We start from the raw sequence: 22,985 nt of genomic DNA on the forward strand, positions 1-22,985 counted from the left end.
CGGTGTGCCCGCCCTCCAGTCTAAATCGGTGTGCCCGCCCTCCAGTCTAAATCGGTGTGCCCGCCCTCCAGTCTAAATCGGTGTGCCCGCCCTCCAGTCTAAATCGGTGTGCCCGCCCTCCAGTCTAAATCGATGTGCCCGCCCTCCAGTCTAAATCGATGTGCCCGCCCTCCAGTCTAAATCGATGTGTCCGCCCTCCAGTCTAAATCGATGTGCCCGCCCTCCAGTCTAAATCGATGTGCCCGCCCTCCAGTCTAAATCGATGTGCCCGCCCTCCAGTCTAAATCGATGTGCCCGCCCTCCAGTCTAAATCGATGTGCCCGCCCTCCAGTCTAAATCGATGTGCCCGCCCTCCAGTCTAAATCGATGTGCCCGCCCTCCAGTCTAAATCGATGTGCCCGCCCTCCAGTCTAAATCGGTGTGCCCGCCCTCCAGTCTAAATCGGTGTGCCCGCCCTCCAGTCTAAATCGGTTTTCCCACCCCCTCCCCCAGTCTAAATCGGTTTGCCCACCCTCTCCCCCCCGTCTAAATCGGTTTGCCCGCCCTCTCCCCCCGTCTAAATCGGTTTGCCGGCCCCCTCCCCCCAGTCTAAATCGGTTTGCCCACCCTCTCCCCCCCCAGTCTAAATCGGTTTGCCCACCCTCTCCCCCCCCAGTCTAAATCGGTTTGCCCCTCCTCTCCCCCCCCAGTCTAAATCGGTTTGCCCCTCCTCTCCCCCCCAGTCTAAATCGGTTTGCCCCTCCTCTCCCCCCCAGTCTAAATCGGTTTGCCCCTCCTCTCCCCCCCAGTCTTAATCGGTTTGCCCACCCTCTCCCCCCCCCAGTCTAAATCGGTTTGCCCACCCTCTCCCCCCCCCCCCCCCAGTCTAAATCGGTTTGCCCACCCTCTCCCCCCCGTCTAAATCGGTTTGCCCACCCTCTCCCCCCCGTCTAAATCGGTTTGCCGGCCCCCTCCCCCCAGTCTAAATCGGTTTGCCCACCCTCTCCCCCCCCAGTCTAAATCGGTTTGCCCCTCCTCTCCCCCCCCAGTCTAAATCGGTTTGCCCCTCCTCTCCCCCCCAGTCTAAATCGGTTTGCCCCTCCTCTCCCCCCCCAGTCTAAATCGGTTTGCCCACCCTCTCCCCCCCCAGTCTAAATCGGTTTGCCCACCCTCTCCCCCCCAGTCTAAATCGGTTTGCCCACCCTCTCCCCCCCCAGTCTAAATCGGTTTGCCCACCCTCTCCCCCCCCAGTCTAAATCGGTTTGCCCACCCTCTCCCCCCCAGTCTAAATCGGTTTGCCCACCCTCTCCCCCCCCCCCAGTCTAAATCGGTTTGCCCACCCTCTCCCCCCCCCCAGTCTTAATCGGTTTGCCCACCCTCTTCCCCCCCCCAGTCTAAATCGGTTTGCCCACCCTCTCCCCCCCCCCCCCCAGTCTAAATCGGTTTGCCCACCCTCTCCCCCCCCCCCCAGTCTAAATAGGTTTGCCCACCCTCTCCCCCCCCCCAGTCTAAATCGGTTTGCCCACACTCCCCCCCCCCCCCCCCAGTCTAAATCGGTTTGCCCACACTCCCCCCCCCTCCCCCCCAGTCTAAATCGGTTTGCCCACCCTCCCCCCAGTCTAAATCGGTTTGCCCACACTCCCCCCCCCCCCCCCCCCAGTCTAAATCGGTTTGCCCACCCTCCCCCCCAGTCTAAATCGGTTTGCCCACCCTCCCCCCTCCAGTCTAAATCGGTTTGCCCACCCTCCCCCCCCCCCCAGTCTAAATCGGCTTGCCCACCCTCTCCCCCAGTCTAAATCGGTTTGCCCACCCTCTCCCCCCAGTCTAAATCGGTTTGCCCACCCTCTCCCCCCCAGTCTAAATCGGTTTGCCCAAGCCAATCCAAAGCAATCTGCACCACTCCAGTCTAAATCAGTTTGGCCCACTCCAATCCAAAGCAATCTGCACCCACTCCAATCCAAAGCAGTCTGCACCCACTCCAATCCAAAGCAGTCTGCACCCACTCCAATCCAAAGCAGTCTGCACCCACTCAACTCCTTTCCATCCCATTCCACTCCAGTGCATACCAATTCACTTTAATCCACCTCACTCCAGTCTAATTCAGTCCACCTTAATACACCCTACTCCAAACCACCTTAGTCCACTCCAGTCCACCTTAATACATCCCCACTCTAAACCACTTTAGTCCACCCCACTCCAGTCCAATTCACCCTGCTCAAATACATCCCACTCAAATACACCCTACCCAAATAAACCCCACTCCAGTCCACCCCACTTCACTCCAGTCCACCCCACCCTAAAAAAAGTTCACCCCACTCAAGTCCAATCCACACCAATCCAATTCACCCTACTCCAATCCACCCCAGTCTAATCTAATCCACCCGGGTCTAATCCACCCCACTCGAATCCAATCTTCCTAGGTCCCCTCAATCCAATCCACCTCAGTCAGTTCAATTCACCCACCCAATCCTCCCTACTGCAATCCAGTATACTCACTGAACCCTATCCACCCCATTCCAATCAGTCCCACCCCAATCCGCCTCACTCTAAACCAATCCACCACATGCGATCTACCCTACCCCATTCCAGTTCACCCTACCCCACTCCAGTCCACCTAACTCCCATCCAGTCCACCCCTCCCCAGTCCAATACACTCAATCTATTTTAATCTACCCCACTCCAGGCCTCTCTACTTCACTCCACTCCAGTCTACCCCACTCCAATTCACCCTGTTTTTCTCCACTCCAAATTATTCCATTCTGCCGCAGTCCAATCCACCCCTCACCAGTTTAGTGCACTCCACTCTATCCAGCCCGCCCCACTCCACCCCAACCCAATCTAGTCAGCTCTAATCCACCCAACTCTAGTATGATCCACCCCACACTAATTCAATGAATCCAGTCCACCCCACTGAAATTCAGCCTACTCTAATCCACCCCATTCCTGTTGAATTTAATCCACTGTACCTCAATTCACAGCACTCCAAACTACCCCAATCCACCCCACCCCAATCCACTGCACCCCAGTCCTGTCACTCCACTTCAATCCACCCACCCCAGTCCAATCTAATTACCCCACTCTGGTCCACCCCAATGTAATCCACCTCAACAAATTTAATTCCATTCCACTCAAACCAGCCCACTCTACCCCAGTCCAATCCACCCCGCTCTACTCCATTGTAATCCACCAGACTACCTCAGTCCACTCCAACTCACTTCACTGTCTTCTACCCAACTTCACATAGCTCCACTCTGCCACTAAACCACTGAGCTTTACTGCCCTCTACTCAACTCTGCAACACTTTCCTCCTCCTCTTCCGCTCTACTGCACTCTACTCGAACAAATTCACAGTACAATACTACTCCCGCACTCCACTCTGACGCTCCATGCAGCTAACTTTTAGCCATGTTAAACAGCTGCCACACTGGTGTGCAACATGGCAAAAACACATTACCAAGCCTGTAGCTCCAGTATAGGTGAGACCTATTGGCTTTGACCATGCTTGTTATTTACAAGCACTGCGTTAGGCTGCAGCCTCAACCTCAATTTTTGCCCTTTTCTCCTTTTGCTCCTATTCTGCCTTTTCATTTAAAATAGTTCACTCCTTCTTGTCGCCCTTCGAAATGTCACCTCATCTGACTACTATTGTGTCCACCATAGATCATCTGCCTCATGTCACCATTTCATTTGACTAGACCTCTTGGTATTTGTGTGATGGCTTAGCACTGTCTCAGGGGTAAAGTGTCTGTTGCTCCTATGTTGAATCTGTGGTGGTGTGGCACTAGTTTGTGTCCTGGAATTCTGTTGCTCCTACGTTGTGCTTCCTGGTGTCTCAGGTACTACCACAAAGAGTTGGGATTTCTGTCACATTGATACCACTGTATATTGCTATAAGCTTGCTCAAATGGCTGCCCACATGTTCACCATACACCAGCATGTGCTGTCAACTCAATGTGTGACTAAATGACTAAATGACAAATGTTATGACAGATTGCATAACAGTTTGTGACACCTTTATAAATTACTTCACAAACTACTTACAAACCAAGACAGATGTGTGATAAATAGCAAGTAAATCGCGACTCAGCATGCCAAATGTCTCTGTTATAAGCATTCCACACAATAGTATGATACCCTTCCGCTAGGAGCTTCTGCAGCAAGGAGCTTCAGCACCTCATCAGACATAGAAAGTATTATACAGATACTAAAACAGCACAGTATAAAAGAATACAATGTCTGGTTCCTAATGGTGTGAAATATCCCATATAACTAAAAACAAAACAGACTTAACCTCGACATGAGGAATGAGAGTAAATTTGCATATTGCTTTTAAGGCTTTTAAACAGCATGGCAAACTTTAACCCTTATGCTTAACTAAATCGCTAATTCCTGGTGTTCCCCACAGAGTAGTGTGCTGCAGTCTTCATAGAACTTTGTCGGGGTTGTGAATGGTATATGTATATGTGTATATATATATATATATATATATATATATATATATATATATATATATATATATATGTGTGTATATGTATATATGTATATATATATCTTTACTATAATCTGAAAGCCCAGTTGCAGGAGTAACCTATTTTTATATGAAATATTACTGTCAAGGAGGCACACAATGTCAGTTCAGTTGTGGTGCAACTTCCCAGACTTCTCTGTGCTTATAACAAGAATTGAGGCGTTATTTTTACATGGCGGCACAATTGACTGTGTTCTTTCTCTTTTTCTTATTCCTTACCTTGATTTATCAAAAATCCTTTCTGAAGGCTGCTTAACATCAAGAACACGTTACCTGCGTTCTCTGTTTACTCTCTTACTAGATAACACATTGGAAGAGCGCGTGTCTTAGTGTTAAACCATCCTCACCCTGTACCGGGCTGTCGAGACAGGCCTGGAGGAGTGCTGTTTCCTGGTGTCATTTTAACAGATTTTAAGAAAAACACTTATATGATGACAAACTATCAATCCCTTACTAAGGCAGATCTTTTGAGCATCTCTGTGTTAACCGTGACCAAACGTACAGCTCCAGCCACAACGACTACATGATGTCAATTGATATGATTCAGTCAACATTCAGTGCTTCATGTAGTTATTGTACCAAATTTTCAGTTTAACAGAATGTAGGTAAGGCACCACACCTAAATCTTGAAGAAGAAAAATCATCTAGTAGAGATGCTGTATGCTCTGCTGTACAATGGCAAAAATCCAGGTGAACATCAAAGATAATATTCTAATTAATAGGTTTTTTTTTTATAACCAACTTTATTACTTTTAGATGAAAGTCATGAAGTGGTACAAGCACATTATTCTTGTCAAGCAATATGCATTATGCAAACGTTTCGCACAGACACGTATTTCCATGCATTATGGTACATTTGTAAGGGGGCCGAAAGCCCATTATGGTCTCATATAGTCATAGTTGCGCATGATAGAAACAATACAGCATTGTTTACTTTTCATAACTTATACCTTATACAGTCCCTAGCCATTGAGACCAAATTTTGTTGAATTTCTTCGGGCAGGCCCATGCCAGGTAAATTGATTGTTTCATTGTGGCGCACCAATCCAGTCCCCTCCCTCACTGTGTCAGGGAGGGGGGAGTGTTCCGCACCCAGTGTGTAGCAATGTCTCTTTTGGCTATAAGCAGCACAGGAATGTTTTTTGTGTCCGTGTGCTCTCGGATCCCTCCATCACCCCCAGAAGAATCATCAACGGGGAGGGTTCAAGGGCGAGCCCCAGCTCTCCTGAGAGCTACCCCTGGATTTGCGACCAGTAGCGCGCGATGACAGGGCAAGACCAGGCTTGTGAAAGAAGTTGACAGGTGAATGGGCACACCTATTGCATTCAGAGTTAGCTCGCAGCCCTGCTCGGAGCGTGGTAGGTGTCAGGTATGCATAGTGTAGGTAATATGTTTGGATTAAGCATAGGCTGTCAGATACAGTAAGGGTACGTGGAGACATTAAAGTGTCCCTCCAAACCTGCCTCCAGATCTGCCATAGACTGGCCAAAATGCAGCCTCTGGAAAGACTACGAGCCCTCTTCACCATGGCCAAGGTTGTTACACGGCCCTGGCATGCTGAGTGTGATTCCTTGATTTCTGTCATGCCGTAACATGGGAATCTGTGACTAGTTCATTAAACATGAATGCTAGACAGTGTGGTCCGACACAAAAGACATTTTGAACGTTAAGTCCTTTAGGACTGTTTGGTCTGAGCCTTTCCACTGACCCTCCACCTAGGGAAGTACTAGTTTGTTATCTATTCTAAATGTGAGTAATCTGTGCTTAGAAGTATCCATCAGAAGAACAAGTTAATCACTTTTGGTGATGCTCTTTCTGGTGGATAATTGCAGATTCCCCACTGACTCACACTTCCCCATTCTGTGAGGTGGTCTACATCCTGGTACCTCCCCTCGTCTGAGTGCAGACAAATCAAGAAAGAAACACATCAGTGTACAGGGCTGGTGCTTGTATGGAGTTCCAGCATCACTTTGTGCAGAACAAGGTCAAAGCAGAGCAATGCTGTCTAAATTTTATAGATCTATTCTGGCGTTAGGGGATAATCTAAAGGAGAGTAATCTGCAGTATCCATCAGAAAGAGCACTACTGAAAGCAAGCACTCTTGTTAAACAGTTAATATAATCTACTAGAATTATATGTAACATTTTCTCACATTGCTTTTGTTTAATATCTTTTGACATTTTTTCTGTTAGGTGAACTATTTTACTGTCGGCATTTCCTCAGTTCCTTGTTATGAGTCCTAGCATTTCTTCTTGCTTTCTCAGATCCTGTCCTTGCTGTGGTTATATTATCAGTTTTGTTTAAAAAAACCAATGTATACAAGTCCTCGGTCTTATTTCTTTCACGACTTCTAGTACCAGTCAAAAGGTATGCAAGCAGTTTTTGCTCAGGATCTCAACCTGATTTTAGCCTTAGTTTTGAAAGGACATTTTGGCCCCATATCCCCACCCCTCCCTTTAGCTGTCCTTACATACTTGTTAATGTGGGGTCTGTGTCAGTGCTGTGAGAACAAAACTCCTTTATTGATCCCATAATTGTCTTCCCTTAACTGCTTTATCTCTTGAATCAGTCCTGTGCCATCCAGTGATTTTTGTCTATATTTCTCCTTCCAAGAATAAACCATTCATTTTTATGGTCTTCATCGAATATGATTTCTGCAGGGGTTCCATTGTTAATATTTGCGGTCAATATAAGGTTTTCTCCTTTGTACCTTAAAATCTGTTATTTTCTGTGTTCACACAAGCAACATTTGGTAATTGTAAGCATACTCGTTTGTATATGTTCTCGTTATGTATGAGATGTGGTGAGCATTTCATTGATTGAAAATATGTGCTTACTTATTGGACTGCTGCTGTTCAGCTATGAACTGTAGTAGTCTGGTTTACAGTTATGGAAGCATTGTACTATTTTAGTGTACTTTGTAACTGGAACATGAAAGCCAGAGTAACAAGGGCAAAAAGGTTTTGCTTTTAAAGGAGAAATTGTTAATCAAGATACTGGCACTACTATCAGGCATTCACTATTACTATATAGAGCTGAACCTTTAAGTAATCCAGTTTTCTTGTATGTGGTCCTTTTCAATGGAAGTGACACAGCAGACTCCCTTAGTAAAGAAGAGATAGTTTCTAATTGTTTCGCAATATTTAATCTTCTGTTTGCTTGTTCTTCTCTCCCATAAAGGTATGGATGAGAAGAATGCCCCAAAACTCAATGAGCTCATTCAGCTAGGGTGAGTACGGTTTTGTGTTTATTCACATTTTCCTGTAAGAAATGGAAAAAATGTGGGGTATTTAGCTGTTAGTCTTCATGTACAATCTTAAACAATTCTTTCGTATGCAAAAATCATGAATGACAATTGTTTTCATGCCCATCTGTAGGAAGTTGGCTCTGTATGTGCTATTTCAAAGTAAGGAATAGCATGCACAGAGTCCAAGGGTTCCCCTTAGAGGTAAAATAGTGGTAAAAATAGATAATACTAATGCTCTATTTTGTGGTAGTGTGGTCGAGCAGTAGGCTTATCCAAGGAGTAGTGTTAAGCATTTGTTGTACATACACATAGACAATAAATGAGGTACACACACTCAGAGACAAATCCAGCCAATAGGTTTTGTTATAGAAAAATATCTTTTCTTAGTTTATTTTAAGAACCACAGGTTCAAATTTAACATGTAATATCTTGTTTGAAAGGTATTGCAGGTAAGTACATTAGGAACTTTGAATCATTTCAATTGCATGTATACTTTTCAAGTTATTCACAAATAGCTATTTTAAAAGTGGACACTTAGTGCAATTTTCACAGTTCCTGGGGGAGGTAAGTTTTTGTTAGTTTTACCAGGTAAGTAAGACACTTACAGGGTTCAGTTCTTGGTCCAAGGTAGCCCACCGTTGGGGGTTCAGAGCAACCCCAAAGTTACCACACCAGCAGCTCAGGGCCGGTCAGGTGCAGAGTTCAAAGTGGTGCCCAAAACGCATAGGCTTCAATGGAGAGAAGGGGGTGCCCCGGTTCCAGTCTGCCAGCAGGTAAGTACCCGCGTCTTCGGAGGGCAGACCAGGGGGGTTTGGTAGGGCACCGGGGGGGACACAAGCCCACACAGAAATGTCACCCTCAGCGGCGCGGGGGCGGCCGGGTGCAGTGTTAGAACAAGCGTCGGGTTCGCAATGGAAGTCAATGAGAGATCAAGGGATCTCTTCAGCGCTGCAGGCAGGCAAGGGGGGGCTTCCTCGGGGAAACCTCCACTTGGGCAAGGGAGAGGGACTCCTGGGGGTCACTTCTGCAGTGAAAGTCCGGTCCTTCAGGTCCTGGGGGCTGCGGGTGCAGGGTCTTTTCCAGGCGTCGGGACTTAGGTTTCAGAGAGTCGCGGTCAGGGGAAGCCTCGGGATTCCCTCTGCAGGCGGCGCTGTGGGGGCTCAGGGGGGACAGTTTTTGGTACTCACAGTCGTAGAGTAGTCCGGGGGTCCTCCCTGAGGTGTTGGTTCTCCACCAGCCGAGTCGGGGTCGCCGGGTGCAGGGTTGCAAGTCTCACGCTTCTTGCGGGGAGATTGCAGGGTTCTTTAAAGCTGCTTCTTTGGATAAAGTTGCAGTCTTTTTGGAGCAGGTCCGCTGTCCTCGGGAGTTTCTTGTCGTCGTCGAAGCAGGGCAGTCCTCAGAGGATTCAGAGGTCGCTGGTCCCTTTGGAAGGCGTCGCTGGAGCAGAGTTCTTTGGAAGGCAGGAGACAGGCCGGTGAGTTTCTGGAGCCAAGGCAGTTGTTGTCTTTTGGTCTTCCTCTGCAGGGGTTTTCAGCTAGGCAGTCCTTCTTCTTGTTGTTGCAGGAATCTAATCTCTAGGTTCAGGGAGAGCCCTTAAATACTAAATTTAAGGGCGTGTTTAGGTCTGGGGGGTTAGTAGCCAATGGCTACTAGCCCTGAGGGTGAGTACACCCTCTTTGTGCCTCCTCCCAAGGGGAGGGGGTCACATCCCTAATCCTATGGATTTCTAAAAGTTAGAGTCACCTCAGCTCAGGACACCTTAGGGGCTGTCCTGACTGGCCAGTGACTCCTCCTTGTTATTCTCATTATTTTCTCCGGCCTTGCCGCCAAAAGTGGGGGCCGGGGCCAGGGCCGGAGGGGACGGGCAACTCCACTAGCTGGAGTGTCCTGCGGTGCTGTGACAAAGGGGTGAGCCTTTGAGGCTCACCGCCAGGTGTTACAGCTCCTGCCTGGGGGAGGTGTTAGCATCTCCACCCAGTGCAGGCTTTGTTACTGGCCTCAGAGTGACAAAGGCACTCTCCCCATGGGGCCAGCAACATGTCTCTAGTGTGGCAGGCTGCTGGAACCAGTCAGCCTACACAGATAGTCGGTTAAGTTTCAGGGGGCACCTCTAAGGTGCCCTCTGTGGTGTATTTTACAATAAAATGTACACTGGCATCAGTGTGCATTTATTGTGCTGAGAAGTTTGATACCAAACTTCCCAGTTTTCAGTGTAGCCATTATGGTGCTGTGGAGTTCGTGTTTGACAGACTCCCAGACCATATACTCTTATGGCTACCCTGCACTTACAATGTCTAAGGTTTTGCTTAGACGCTGTAGGGGCACAGTGCTCATGCACTGGTACCCTCACCCATGGTATAGTGCACCCTGCCTTAGGGCTATAAGGCCTGCTAGAGGGGTGTCTTACCTATACTGCATAGGCAGTGAGAGGCTGGCATGGCACCCTGAGGGGAGTGCCATGTCGACTTACTCCTTTTGTTCTCACTAGCACACACAAGCTGGTAAGCAGTGTGTCTGTGCTGGGTGAGGGGTCTCTAGGGTGGCATAATACATGCTGCAGCCCTTAGAGACCTTCCCTGGCATCGGGGCCCTTGGTACCAGAGGTACCAGTTACAAGGGGCTTATCTGGGTGCCAGGGTGTGCCAATTGTGGAATCAAAAGTACAGGTTAGGGAAAGAACACTGGTGCTGGGGCCTGGTTAGCAGGCCTCAGCACACTTTCAATTCAAAACATACCATCAGCAAAGGCAAAAAGTCAGGGGGTAACCATGCCAAGGAGGCATTTCCTTACACAACCCCCCCCCCCCCCCCCCCCCAAACGAAAGAGGATGAGACTAACCTTTCCCAAGAGAGTCTTCATTTTCTAAGTGGAAGAACCTGGAAAGGCCATCTGCATTGGCATGGGCAGTCCCAGGTCTGTGTTCCACTACAAAGTCCATTCCCTGTAGGGAGATGGACCACCTCAACAGTTTTGGATTTTCACCTTTCATTTGCATCAGCCATCTGAGAGGTCTGTGGTCAGTCTGAACTAGGAAGTGAGTACCAAAGAGGTATGGTCTCAGCTTCTTCAGGGACCAAACCACAGCAAAGGCCTCCCTCTCAATGGCACTCCAACGCTGCTCCCTGGGGAGTAACCTCCTGCTAATGAAAGCAACAGGCTGGTCAAGGCCATCATCATTTGTTTGGGACAAAACTGCCCCTATCCCATGTTCAGAGGCATCTGTTTGCACAATGAACTGCTTGGAGTAATCTGGAGCTTTTAGAACTGGTGCTGTGCACATAGCTTGTTTCAGGGTGTCAAAGGCCTGTTGGCATTCTACAGTCCAGTTTACTTTCTTGGGCATTTTCTTGGAGGTGAGTTCTGTGAGGGCTGTCACAATGGATCCATATCCCTTCACAAACCTCCTGTAGTACCCAGTCAAGCCAAGGAATGCCCTGACTTGAGTCTGGGTTTTTGGAGCTGCCCAGTCCAGAATAGTCTGGATCTTAGGCTGGAGTGGCTGAACATGGCCTCCACCTACAAGGTGTCCCAAGTAAACCACAGTTCCCTGCCCTATCTGGCATTTGGATGCCTTGATAGAGAGGCCTGCAGATTGCAGAGCCTTCAAAACCTTCTTCAGGTGGACCAGGTGATCCTGCCAGGTGGAGCTGAAGACAGCAATATCATCAAGATAAGCTGCACTAAAGGATTCCAGCCCAGCAAGGACTTGATTCACCAACCTTTGGAAGGTGGCAGGGGCATTCTTTAAACCAAAGGGCATAACAGTGAACTGATAATGCCCATCAGGTGTGGAGAATGCTGTCTTTTTTTTGCTCCAGGGGCCATTTTGATTTGCCAGTACCCTGCTGTTAAGTCAAAGGTACTTAAGAATTTGGCAGCCCCTAATTTGTCTATTAGCTCATCAGCTCTGGGAATGGGATGAGCATCTGTCTTTGTGACAGAGTTGAGACCTCTGTAGTCCACACAAAACCTCATCTCTCTCTTTCCTTCTTTGGTGTGAGGTTTGGGGACTAAGACCACTGGGCTAGCCCAGGGGCTGTCAGAGTACTCAATTACTCCCAATTCCAGCATCTTGTGGACTTCCACCTTGATGCTTTCCTTAACTTGGTCAGACTGTCTAAATATTTTGTTTTTGACAGGCATGCTGTCTCCTGTGTCCACATCATGGGTACACAGGTGTGTCTGACAGGGGTTAGGGAAAAGAGTTCAGCAAACTGCTGCAGGACCTTCCTGCAGTCAGACTGCTGTTGGCTAGAGAGGGTGTCTGAGTAGATCACTCCATCTACTGAGCCATCTTTAGGGTCTGATGAGAGGAGATCAGGGAGAGGTTCACTCTCAGCTTCCTGGTCCTCATCTGTTACCATCAACAGATTTACATCAGCCCTGTCATGGAAGAGCTTAAGGCGGTTCACATGGATCACCCTCTTGGGGCTCCTGCTTGTGCCCAGGTCCACCAGGTAGGTGACCTGACTCTTCCTTTCTAGTACTGGGTAATGGCCACTCCATTTGTCCTGGAGTGCCCTGGGAGCCACAGGCTCCAGAACCCAGACTTTCTGCCCTGGTTGAAATTCAACCAGTGCAGCCTTTTGGTCATACCACAACTTCTGGAGTTGTTGGCTGGCCTCAAGGTTTTTGCTTGCCTTTTCCATGTACTCTGCCATCCTTGAGCGAAGGCCAAGTACATAGTCCACTATGTCTTGTTTAGGCTCATGAAGAGGACTCTCCCAGCCTTCTTTAACAAGAGCAAGTGGTCCCCTTACAGGGTGGCCAAACAGAAGTTCAAAGGGTGAGAATCCTACTCCCTTCTGAGGCACCTCTCTGTAAGCGAAAAGCAGACATGGCAAGAGGACATCCCATCTCCTTTTGAGTTTTTCTGGGAGCCCCATGATCATGCCCTTTAATGTCTTGTTGAATCTCTCAACAAGGCCATTAGTTTGTGGATGATATGGTGTAGTGAATTTGTAAGTCACTCCACACTCATTCCACATGTGTTTTAGGTATGCTGACATGAAGTTGGTACCTCTGTCAGACACCACCTCCTTAGGGAAACCCACTCTGGTAAAGATACCAATGAGGGCCTTGGCTACTGCAGGGGCAGTAGTCGGCCTAAGGGGAATAGCTTCAGGATACCTAGTAGCATGATCCACTACTACTAGGATGTACATATTTCCTGAGGCTGTGGGAGGTTCTAGTGGACCAACTATGTCCACACCCACTCTTTCAAAGGGGACCCCCACCACTGGAAGTGGAATGAGGGGGGCCTTTGGATGCCCACCTGTCTTACCACTGGCTTGACAGGTGGGGCAGGAGAGGCAAAACTCCTTAACCTTCTGGGACATATTGGGCCAGTAGAAGTGGTTGACTAACCTCTCCCACGTCTTGGTTTGTCCCAAATGCCCAGCAAGGGGAATATCATGGGCTAAGGTCAGAATAAACTCTCTGAAACCCTGAGGCACTACCACTCTCCTAGTGGCACCAGGTTTGGGATCTCTTGCCTCAGTGTACAGGAGCCCATCTTCCCAATAGACCCTATGTGTTCCATTTTTCTTGCCTTTGGACTCTTCAGCAGCTTGCTGCCTAAGGCCTTCAAGAGAGGGACAGGTTTCTTGTCCCTTACACAACTCTTCCCTTGAGGGTCCCCCTGGGCCCAAGAGCTCAACCTGATAAGGTTCCAGCTCCATAGGCTCAGTTCCCTCAGAGGGCAGAACTTCTTCCTGAGAAGGGAGGTTCTCTTTTTGGTGTTGTGTTGCAGCTGGTTTCCCAGCTGACTTTCCTTTTCTCTTGGTAGGCTGGGCCATTTTTCCAGACTCCAGCTCTACTTTTTCACCCTGTGCCTAGCACTGTGCCCTAGTCTTGACACACACCAGTTCAGGGATACCCAGCATGGCTGCATGGGTTTTCAGTTCTACCTCAGCCCATGCTGAGGACTCCAGGTCATTTCCAAGCAAACAGTCTACTGGGATATTTGAGGAGACCACCACCTGTTTCAGGCCATTGACCCCTCCCCACTCTAAAGTTACCATAGCCATGGGATGTACTTTAGTCTGATTGTCAGCGTTGGTGACTGGATAAGTTTGTCCAGTCAGGTATTGGCCAGGGGAAACCAGTTTCTCTGTCACCATAGTGACACTGGCACCTGTATCCCTCAGGCCCTCTACACTTGTCCCATTAATTAAGAGCTGCTGCCTGTATTTTTGCATGTTAGGGGGCCAGGCAGCCAGTGTGGCTAAATCCACCCCACCCTCAGAGACTAATGTAGCTTCAGTGTGACACCTGATTTGCTCTGGGCACACTGTTGATCCCACTTGGAGACTGGCCATTCCAGTTTTAGCTGGATGGGAGTTAGAAGTGGTATCTTTCTTGGGACAGGCCTTGTCTCCAGTTTGGTGTCCAGGCTGACTACAGTTTCGACACCAGGCCTTTTTGGGATCAAAGTTTTTACCCTTGTACCCAGGATTGTTTTGTGAAGAGGCTCTGGGCCCACCCTCCTGTGCAGGTTTTTGGGGGCCTGTAGAAGACTCTTTACTATTTTTATTTTTGGCTGTCTCACCACCTTTCCCCTGGGGAGGTTTTGTGACCCCTTTCTTTTGGTCACCCCCTGTGGAAGTTTTGGACACCCTAGTCTTTACCCAATGGTCCGCCTTCTTTCCCAATTCTTGGGGAGAAATTGGTCCTAGGTCCACCAGATGCTGATGCAGTTTATCATTGAAACAATTACTTAATAGGTGTTCTTTCACAAATAAATTGTACAGCCCATCATAATCATTTACACCATTTCCTTGAATCCAACCATCTAGTGTTTTTACTGAGTAGTCTACGAAGTCAACCCAGGTCTGGCTCGAGGATTTTTGAGCCCCCCTGAATCTAATCCTATACTCCTCAGTGGAGAATCCAAAGCCCTCAATCAGGGTACCCTTCATGAGGTCATAAGATTCTGCATCTTTTTTAGAGAGTGTGAGGAGTCTATCCCTACACTTTCCTGTGAACATTTCCCAAAGGAGAGCACCCCAGTGAGATTTGTTCACTTTTCTGGTTTCACAAGCCCTCTCAAAAGCTGTGAACCATTTGGTGATGTCATCACCATCTTTATATTTAGTTACAATCCCTTTAGGGATTTTCAACATGTCAGGAGAATCTCTGACCCTAGTTATGTTGCTGCCACCATTGATGGGTCCTAGGCCCATCTCTTGTCTTTCCCTTTCTATGGCTAGGATCTGTCTTTCCAAAGCCAATCTTTTGGCCATCCTGGCTAACTGGATGTCCTCTTCACTGGAGTTATCCTCAGTGATTTCAGAGTTGTTGGTCCCTCCTGTGAGGGAACCAGCATCTCTGACTATTATTTGTGGAGTCAGGGCTTGAGAAGCCCTGTTCTCCCTAGATAGGACTGGTGGGGGGGAATCACCCTCCAAGTCACTATCATCATCCTCTGTGTTGCCATCCTCAGAGGGGTTGGCTCTTTCAAACTCTGCCAACAGCTCCTGGAGCTGTAGTTTGGACGGTCTGGAGCCCATTGCTATTTTCTTTAGTTTACAGAGTGACCTTAGCTCTCTCATCTGTAGATGGAGGTAAGGTGTGGTGTCGAGTTCCACCACATTCACATCTGTATTAGACATTATGCTTCTAAAAGTTGGAATACTTTTTATGAAACTAAAACTAGTTCTAGAATCTAATTCAAACTTTTACCAAACTTTTAAACTCTAAAAGAAAATGCTAACAGGGACTAACACAAGGCCCTAGCAGGACTTTTAAGAATTTAGAAAACTTTTCAAATTGCAAAAATCAATTTCTAATGACAATTTTGGAATTTGTCGTGTGATCAGGTATTGGCTGAGTAGTCCAGCAAATGCAAAGTCTTGTACCCCACCGCTGATCCACCAATGTAGGAAGTTGGCTCTGTATGTGCTATTTCAAAGTAAGGAATAGCATGCACAGAGTCCAAGGGTTCCCCTTAGAGGTAAAATAGTGGTAAAAATAGATAATACTAATGCTCTATTTTGTGGTAGTGTGGTCGAGCAGTAGGCTTATCCAAGGAGTAGTGTTAAGCATTTGTTGTACATACACATAGACAATAAATGAGGTACACACACTCAGAGACAAATCCAGCCAATAGGTTTTGTTATAGAAAAATATCTTTTCTTAGTTTATTTTAAGAACCACAGGTTCAAATTTAACATGTAATATCTTGTTTGAAAGGTATTGCAGGTAAGTACATTAGGAACTTTGAATCATTTCAATTGCATGTATACTTTTCAAGTTATTCACAAATAGCTATTTTAAAAGTGGACACAGTGCAATTTTCACAGTTCCTGGGGGAGGTAAGTTTTTGTTAGTTTTACCAGGTAAGTAAGACACTTACAGGGTTCAGTTCTTGGTCCAAGGTAGCCCACCGTTGGGGGTTCAGAGCAACCCCAAAGTTACCACACCAGCAGCTCAGGGCCGGTCAGGTGCAGAGTTCAAAGTGGTGCCCAAAACGCATAGGCTTCAATGGAGAGAAGGGGGTGCCCCGGTTCCAGTCTGCCAGCAGGTAAGTACCCGCGTCTTCGGAGGGCAGACCAGGGGGGTTTTGTAGGGCACCGGGGGGGACACAAGCCCACACAGAAATTTCACCCTCAGCGGCGCGGGGCGGCCGGGTGCAGTGTTAGAACAAGCGTCGGGTTCGCAATGGAAGTCAATGAGAGATCAAGGGATCTCTTCAGCGCTGCAGGCAGGCAAGGGGGGGCTTCCTCGGGGAAACCTCCACTTGGGCAAGGGAGAGGGACTCCTGGGGGTCACTTCTGCAGTGAAAGTCCGGTCCTTCAGGTCCTGGGGGCTGCAGGTGCAGGGTCTTTTCCAGGCGTCGGGACTTAGGTTTCAGAGAGTCGCGGTCAGGGGAAGCCTCGGGATTCCCTCTGCAGGCGGCGCTGTGGGGGCTCCGGGGGGGACAGGTTTTGGTACTCACAGTCGTAGAGTAGTCCGGGGGTCCTCCCTGAGGTGTTGGTTCTCCACCAGCCGAGTCGGGGTCGCCGGGTGCAGGGTTGCAAGTCTCACGCTTCTTGCGGGGAGATTGCAGGGTTCTTTAAAGCTGCTTCTTTGGATAAAGTTGCAGTCTTTTTGGAGCAGGTCCGCTGTCCTCGGGAGTTTCTTGTCGTCGTCGAAGCAGGGCAGTCCTCAGAGGATTCAGAGGTCGCTGGTCCCTTTGGAAGGCGTCGCTGGAGCAGAGTTCTTTGGAAGGCAGGAGACAGGCCGGTGAGTTTCTGGAGCCAAGGCAGTTGTTGTCTTCTGGTCTTCCTCTGCAGGGGTTTTCAGCTAGGCAGTCCTTCTTCTTGTTGTTGCAGGAATCTAATCTCTAGGTTCAGGGAGAGCCCTTAAATACTAAATTTAAGGGCGTGTTTAGGTCTGGGGGGTTAGTAGCCAATGGCTACTAGCCCTGAGGGTGAGTACACCCTCTTTGTGCCTCCTCCCAAGGGGAGGGGGTCACATCCCTAATCCTATTGGGGGAATCCTCCATCTGCAAGATGGAGGATTTCTAAAAGTTAGTCACCTCAGCTCAGGACACCTTAGGGGCTGTCCTGACTGGCCAGTGACTCCTCCTTGTTATTCTCATTATTTTCTCCGGCCTTGCCGCCAAAAGTGGGGGCCGGGGCCGGGGCCGGAGGGGGCGGGCAACTCCACTAGCTGGAGTGTCCTGCGGTGCTGTGACAAAGGGGTGAGCCTTTGAGGCTCACCGCCAGGTGTTACAGCTCCTGCCTGGGGGAGGTGTTAGCATCTCCACCCAGTGCAGGCTTTGTTACTGGCCTCAGAGTGACAAAGGCACTCTCCCCATGGGGCCAGCAACATGTCTCTAGTGTGGCAGGCTGCTGGAACCAGTCAGCCTACACAGATAGTCGGTTAAGTTTCAGGGGGCACCTCTAAGGTGCCCTCTGTGGTGTATTTTACAATAAAATGTACACTGGCATCAGTGTGCATTTATTGTGCTGAGAAGTTTGATACCAAACTTCCCAGTTTTCAGTGTAGCCATTATGGTGCTGTGGAGTTCGTGTAAAACAGACTCCCAGACCATATACTCTTATGGCTACCCTGCACGTACAATGTCTAAGGTTTTGCTTAGACGCTGTAGGGGCACAGTGCTCATGCACTGGTACCCTCACCCATGGTATAGTGCACCCTGCCTTAGGGCTGTAAGGCCTGCTAGAGGGGTGTCTTACCTATACTGCATAGGCAGTGAGAGGCTGGCATGGCACCCTGAGGGGAGTGCCATGTCGACTTACTCCTTTTGTTCTCACTAGCACACACAAGCTGGTAAGCAGTGTGTCTGTGCTGGGTGAGGGGTCTCTAGGGTGGCATAATACATGCTGCAGCCCTTAGAGACCTTCCCTGGCATCAGGGCCCTTGGTACCAGAGGTACCAGTTACAAGGGGCTTATCTGGGTGCCAGGGTGTGCCAATTGTGGAATCAAAAGTACAGGTTAGGGAAAGAACACTGGTGCTGGGGCCTGGTTAGCAGGCCTCAGCACACTTTCAATTCAAAACATAGCATCAGCAAAGGCAAAAAGTCAGGGGGTAACCATGCCAAGGAGGCATTTCCTTACACCATCCTTCCTAGAATTCTCCAGAAATCCATGTGGGTGGCTGGTATTAAGGAGTAATGTTAATGCTTCACTGAATAAGAGTTGGCATGCTGCATTTTTCTATGTTTACTGTGGCGGTTGTGAAGAACTTGCTTGAGGAATGGCCAACCTAAAAGGTTGCAGTACTTGCTTGGGGAACTGTCTGAGCACCTTGATAATAATTGTACCATTTTTGTGTGACCATAATAATTTATCACAAATCACTGTCACCAAAACCAAATGTTCCATTACACAGATGTTTTTCCTTTCTTTGCTTTAGAACAGTGGTTCTTAACCTTTTGACATCTGTGGACTGCCACTTAATCACTACTTGAATCCAGGGATCCCAGTCTAAGTAATTTCTATGATTTGAACAGAAAATCATACTGTAAAATACAGAAACAAATATACGCACATTACAAAATATTTGATTTAAATTACAAATGCACAAAATATACAAAAACGTGAGGTACAATTTTAATGAGAAGGTTGGAGCTTTTCAATATTTGGTTTCTTTTAAAAAAAATTAAAAAAAACACAGATGCTAGACTCTACCATATCACACTCTTCTTTGCTCTTAAACTTTTTCTTTTTTTGTCCTCTGCCAATGTTTCATTTGAGGTTACTAATTGTCAATACCAGATTCTATTTCCTTATTTTTTGCTGCTCCCAAGAATCAATCTAAAGATACCAGCGTACGTTTTAGCCTTCAATTTCAAATTCCTTCACATTTTGAGATTGCTTATAGTTTTTAAAAGTTTTCTTTTTAGCATTTTCCTTTTTATATATACACTTTATTATTCTACTAAAATGATTTAATTTTCTAAACATTTGTGCACCCCCCTGAGTAGGCATTATATGTCCCCAGATTCCCAGTAGCTTCACACAGGTGTCTGCCTCCAGAGGGAAACAGTATATTCTTTGTCCTGTGGTCACTTCCCTAGAAATTTTAGAAACCCAAGGGATACAACAGAACATTAGAGTTCCCATAGTTCCGTTCATTAGAGTTCAAAGCACATCTTCTAATCATAACCTCATGAGCATTATTATAATGTTTACCATTGCTGCATTAAGCCCTTGACCATTCGGCCATATGACATGGCACTGCATTTCCCATGGATCTTCGCACAATAACCAGAACTGCCTTTTCACTCTTACCAAAAGCAAAAGACTAAAAAAAAAATAGTGTACTTAACTGTTGCTGTCTCCAAAGAGTGTTCTATTCCTGTTAGATTTAGACTGGCAACAGCTCTTTAGTCCAGTAGCCCCTCCCAGCGAGAGAACAGGCATCTAACGAATGCCCAGTATCCCTATACCTGGAGTGGTCTTTTCAATATTTGTATCGATTCCATGAGCCTTTTTTCTGCAGTTATTTTGTGACAATAAGATACTCATTCACATGGTGTGTATGAGAAGGGAATGAATTCCTGAGAGTGTGTTCTCTTGAAGATAAACATTCTATGACTACAATTTATACATGACAGAATGGAGCCTACGATCACCTCTCGTGTAGTTTTATACATTCATGAGTAATAACCATGACTGCCTCTATTATGGGACAGATATCATCTATGTAGATATACCTGGATCGGTACTCTCCTCTACATTAACTTGCATATTTCAGTTCCATATTTGTATTGTCATATAACAACTGAGTTAAGTGAATTCTCATTACATCTGAATGACAAATAAACTTAAATGAGCTGATAAAAGTTGGACGGCCAAAGTGAAAACGAGTGGCCTAATATGGTCAGTGGATTCAGTGACTTTGAGCCCCCTTTGTTCCCTCCATCCTCCCCCGTGTTGAAAGTCACACTTAAAAATAAATTGGGTGAGATTATTTATACACTCAGAGCTGCTTGTTTTTTAACATGTGTGAGTGCTGTAGTACACCAAGGATTACTTGCCAAACACTAAGATTACCGGCCATGATTGTAGCCAAATCATTGAAGCAATATTTTTGTTTACGTTTTTGTTTTTAATTAATGTTTTTCCACTTTAGTTTACTCATGATGGTGGACGATTGACCCACTCTTGGACTAATCTGATTTAGTTAACTATATAATACATTAAACCAGAGCTCACAAGCACTGATTCAGTTACACAGAGAGTTATGGCCGTGATGAAAGCCAAATGATCAAATCAGGGGCTGCTTTTTTGGGCAGAAACCAGTGCTTAATTTATGCTTGTTGTTTCCGGTGCGGAACACCTGCACTTATTTTTGAGGGACGGCACTTATTTTTCTGCCTCAAGCATTTACTGCAAGCAAAAAAGACATATGGAAAAGACGGAGAAAGAGAAAAACAAAAAATCGTCACAATTGGAGAAAGTAGAAAGCTGCAAGAGTAAGCTGATAGGGCAGGGAGTGGCTTTAATTGTATTGAATAGGCCCGAGATGGCTTCAGGATTACGCTGCCTTAGTATTCCGTGTTCGCACATTTGATTGCAGTAGCCGCGTATTTAAGAGGAGGGCTTTGGGTACCGGGACGTTTTTATTTACAAATCAAGCACTGGCAGAAACATGTCGACTTCACGAGAGGGTTGAATTATCCCTCTTGGACTTGTTAATCCTACAGAGAGGAGACTTGAATAAAGACTTTTTTCTACCAGTATGTAGTTTTAGTTTCTTTTCTCCATTGTCTGTTCTCTAGGAGGGAGGACACCTCAATGATAACAGAGGGAATTTAGCCTACATTTGTACCTGCAACCTGACAGTTACAAGGAAAAGCCCTGTAATGAAGCATGCTGCCCTTTGGTGGGTGAGGGCTTTCCTCCTAAAAAAAAAAAAAAAATGATAAACATGATTTTTTTTTGTGTTCAATACATTAGAGATAAAACAGTCAGACATTTTCCTTGCATTACACAAAGAAGTACTGGACAGTATAGGTCAGTAAGGTCACTTCCTGTATAGCCAGTGCCACTGCTGGAGTCTCATGATACCATCTGGTGATGCTGGAGAACCCTATCCTTTGTCGTTAATGGTTTGTTTATCTTTGTGGCGCACTGCTTTTTTTAAATATATGCAAATATTTTGTGCCAAATGGTTTTATGCCAGGGCAAAGTCCATATGTTTGCGATTCATCTGTCTCTTTTAGTCCAGAAATACTTTGAGTTTCAGGTGATATATCTGAACGGCAAAAATCGAATGTCTGTGAAGTTTATAGTTTAACTATTTTTAGTTTTCATACCTTGCACATGAGTCTGCTAGCAAAACAGTAGGTGACAACTGACCAAATCCTATGTGAACCTCTTCAAAATGTATAACAACCTTTGAACGACCTGAAACCACCAGGGGTCATTGGTAACCAATACTGAACCTCCTCTTATATAGGAGCCGGTTGGTGTGAGGGGTGCTGGAGAATAGAGTAGTAAATCAGAACACCATGAAAAGAATGAAATGTCTGCAGAACACAACCATGTCTTTGGATGTTAGACATAACATGCTAGGTGTCCCTAGTCCTGCACCACAGGAAAAGGATGCTAAATCAAAGACATTCAGCATCAGACCTCAGAACCCATCAGCTCACGTTTTCACCATCAAAACTGACGCTGCTGTCCTTACTTTTGACTGCTGTCAGAGACTCTAGAAAGTGAGCATCTGCCTCGAAATGAGTAAACATAAACTTGTTCCCATCGTAGGTCCCCTTATTTGAGATGGATAGAAAATGGATACCTCTTTCACAATTGTCCGTAGTTGTTTGGGAACCTCCTGTAGCACTTATCTCCTCCCCAACGGCTTGGGCTGGGGTGTGGAAGAATCAGAATCTTGTGACCTTAATATCTTATTTCTTGAAGCTGTCATCCACAGAACAGCTATTCCTAGCCCCTTGTTTTGAAGCACAAGAAGAGTTGTGTTCTATTCCTTGCCTCCTACTTTGATTTTCTTTGTGAGTAGTCTTGCTAAGAGCCCACCCTCCCCACCTCCCTTCACATGTGTCTCAATCCTGACGTAGGCCTCCTTTTGAGACACTTACATTGTAGGCCACCCTAAGAGAATCTGATAGCTTGAGCCCCTTGTATATTCTGGGCACTCCACTTTGTTTGACAGGTGCACAATCACTAGCAAAACACAGTTCTGGAACTCCACTGTATGTGGCTTAGTCATAGCTTTTTTAATCTGTTTATTGAAGTGTTTACGTTTTGAACACAGAAAATGGAAAAGGAAAGTTCAAAACAACATATATTCACCTGATACATTCTAAATGTTGCCCACTGGCAATGCCAGCCACCCGCTCACCCCCTTCCAAATTATGTGTTACCAAAGGATCAACCTTCTCATTCCTCATACCCTCCCAGTATTGCTGCAATCCATCTCACACCCTTTCATGCTTCTTGGGTCACCCTCGAGTATGCAGCACTGATCCATCTTGTCTCACAACCTACCTGGTCATCTTTGAAACCATATGTTCGATGGCATCTGTTGCTGCAGATACACATGTTGTGCACAGTCCGCCATCTGGTGTTGGGTCGGAGTGTTACAAGTTGTTTTTCTTCGAAGAAGTCTTTCGAGTCACGAGACCGAGGGACTCCTCCTCTTTGCTTCCATTGCGCATGGGCGTCGGCTCCATCTTAGATTGTTTTTTTTCCGCCCTCGGGTTCGGACGTGTTCCTTTTCGCTCCGGGTTTCGGGACGGAAAGATAGTCAA

The 22,985-nt window shown here is 46.9% G+C and overlaps 1 protein-coding gene across 2 annotated transcripts in view; it reads left to right on the plus strand.

Moving 5' to 3' along the window:
- Window positions 1–22,985, plus strand: part of CRAMP1 (cramped chromatin regulator homolog 1) — a 982,369-nt gene that overhangs the window by 177,333 nt on the left and 782,051 nt on the right. For both annotated transcript variants that reach the window (XM_069210635.1, XM_069210634.1), the window contains exon 6: window positions 7,688–7,736. In XM_069210635.1, coding sequence (XP_069066736.1) covers window positions 7,688–7,736 — 49 coding nt within the window. The remainder of the gene's footprint in view (window positions 1–7,687; window positions 7,737–22,985) is intronic.

The sequence above is a fragment of the Pleurodeles waltl genome, chromosome 10, assembly GCF_031143425.1.
Source record: "Pleurodeles waltl isolate 20211129_DDA chromosome 10, aPleWal1.hap1.20221129, whole genome shotgun sequence".
Taxonomy (NCBI): domain Eukaryota; kingdom Metazoa; phylum Chordata; class Amphibia; order Caudata; family Salamandridae; genus Pleurodeles; species Pleurodeles waltl.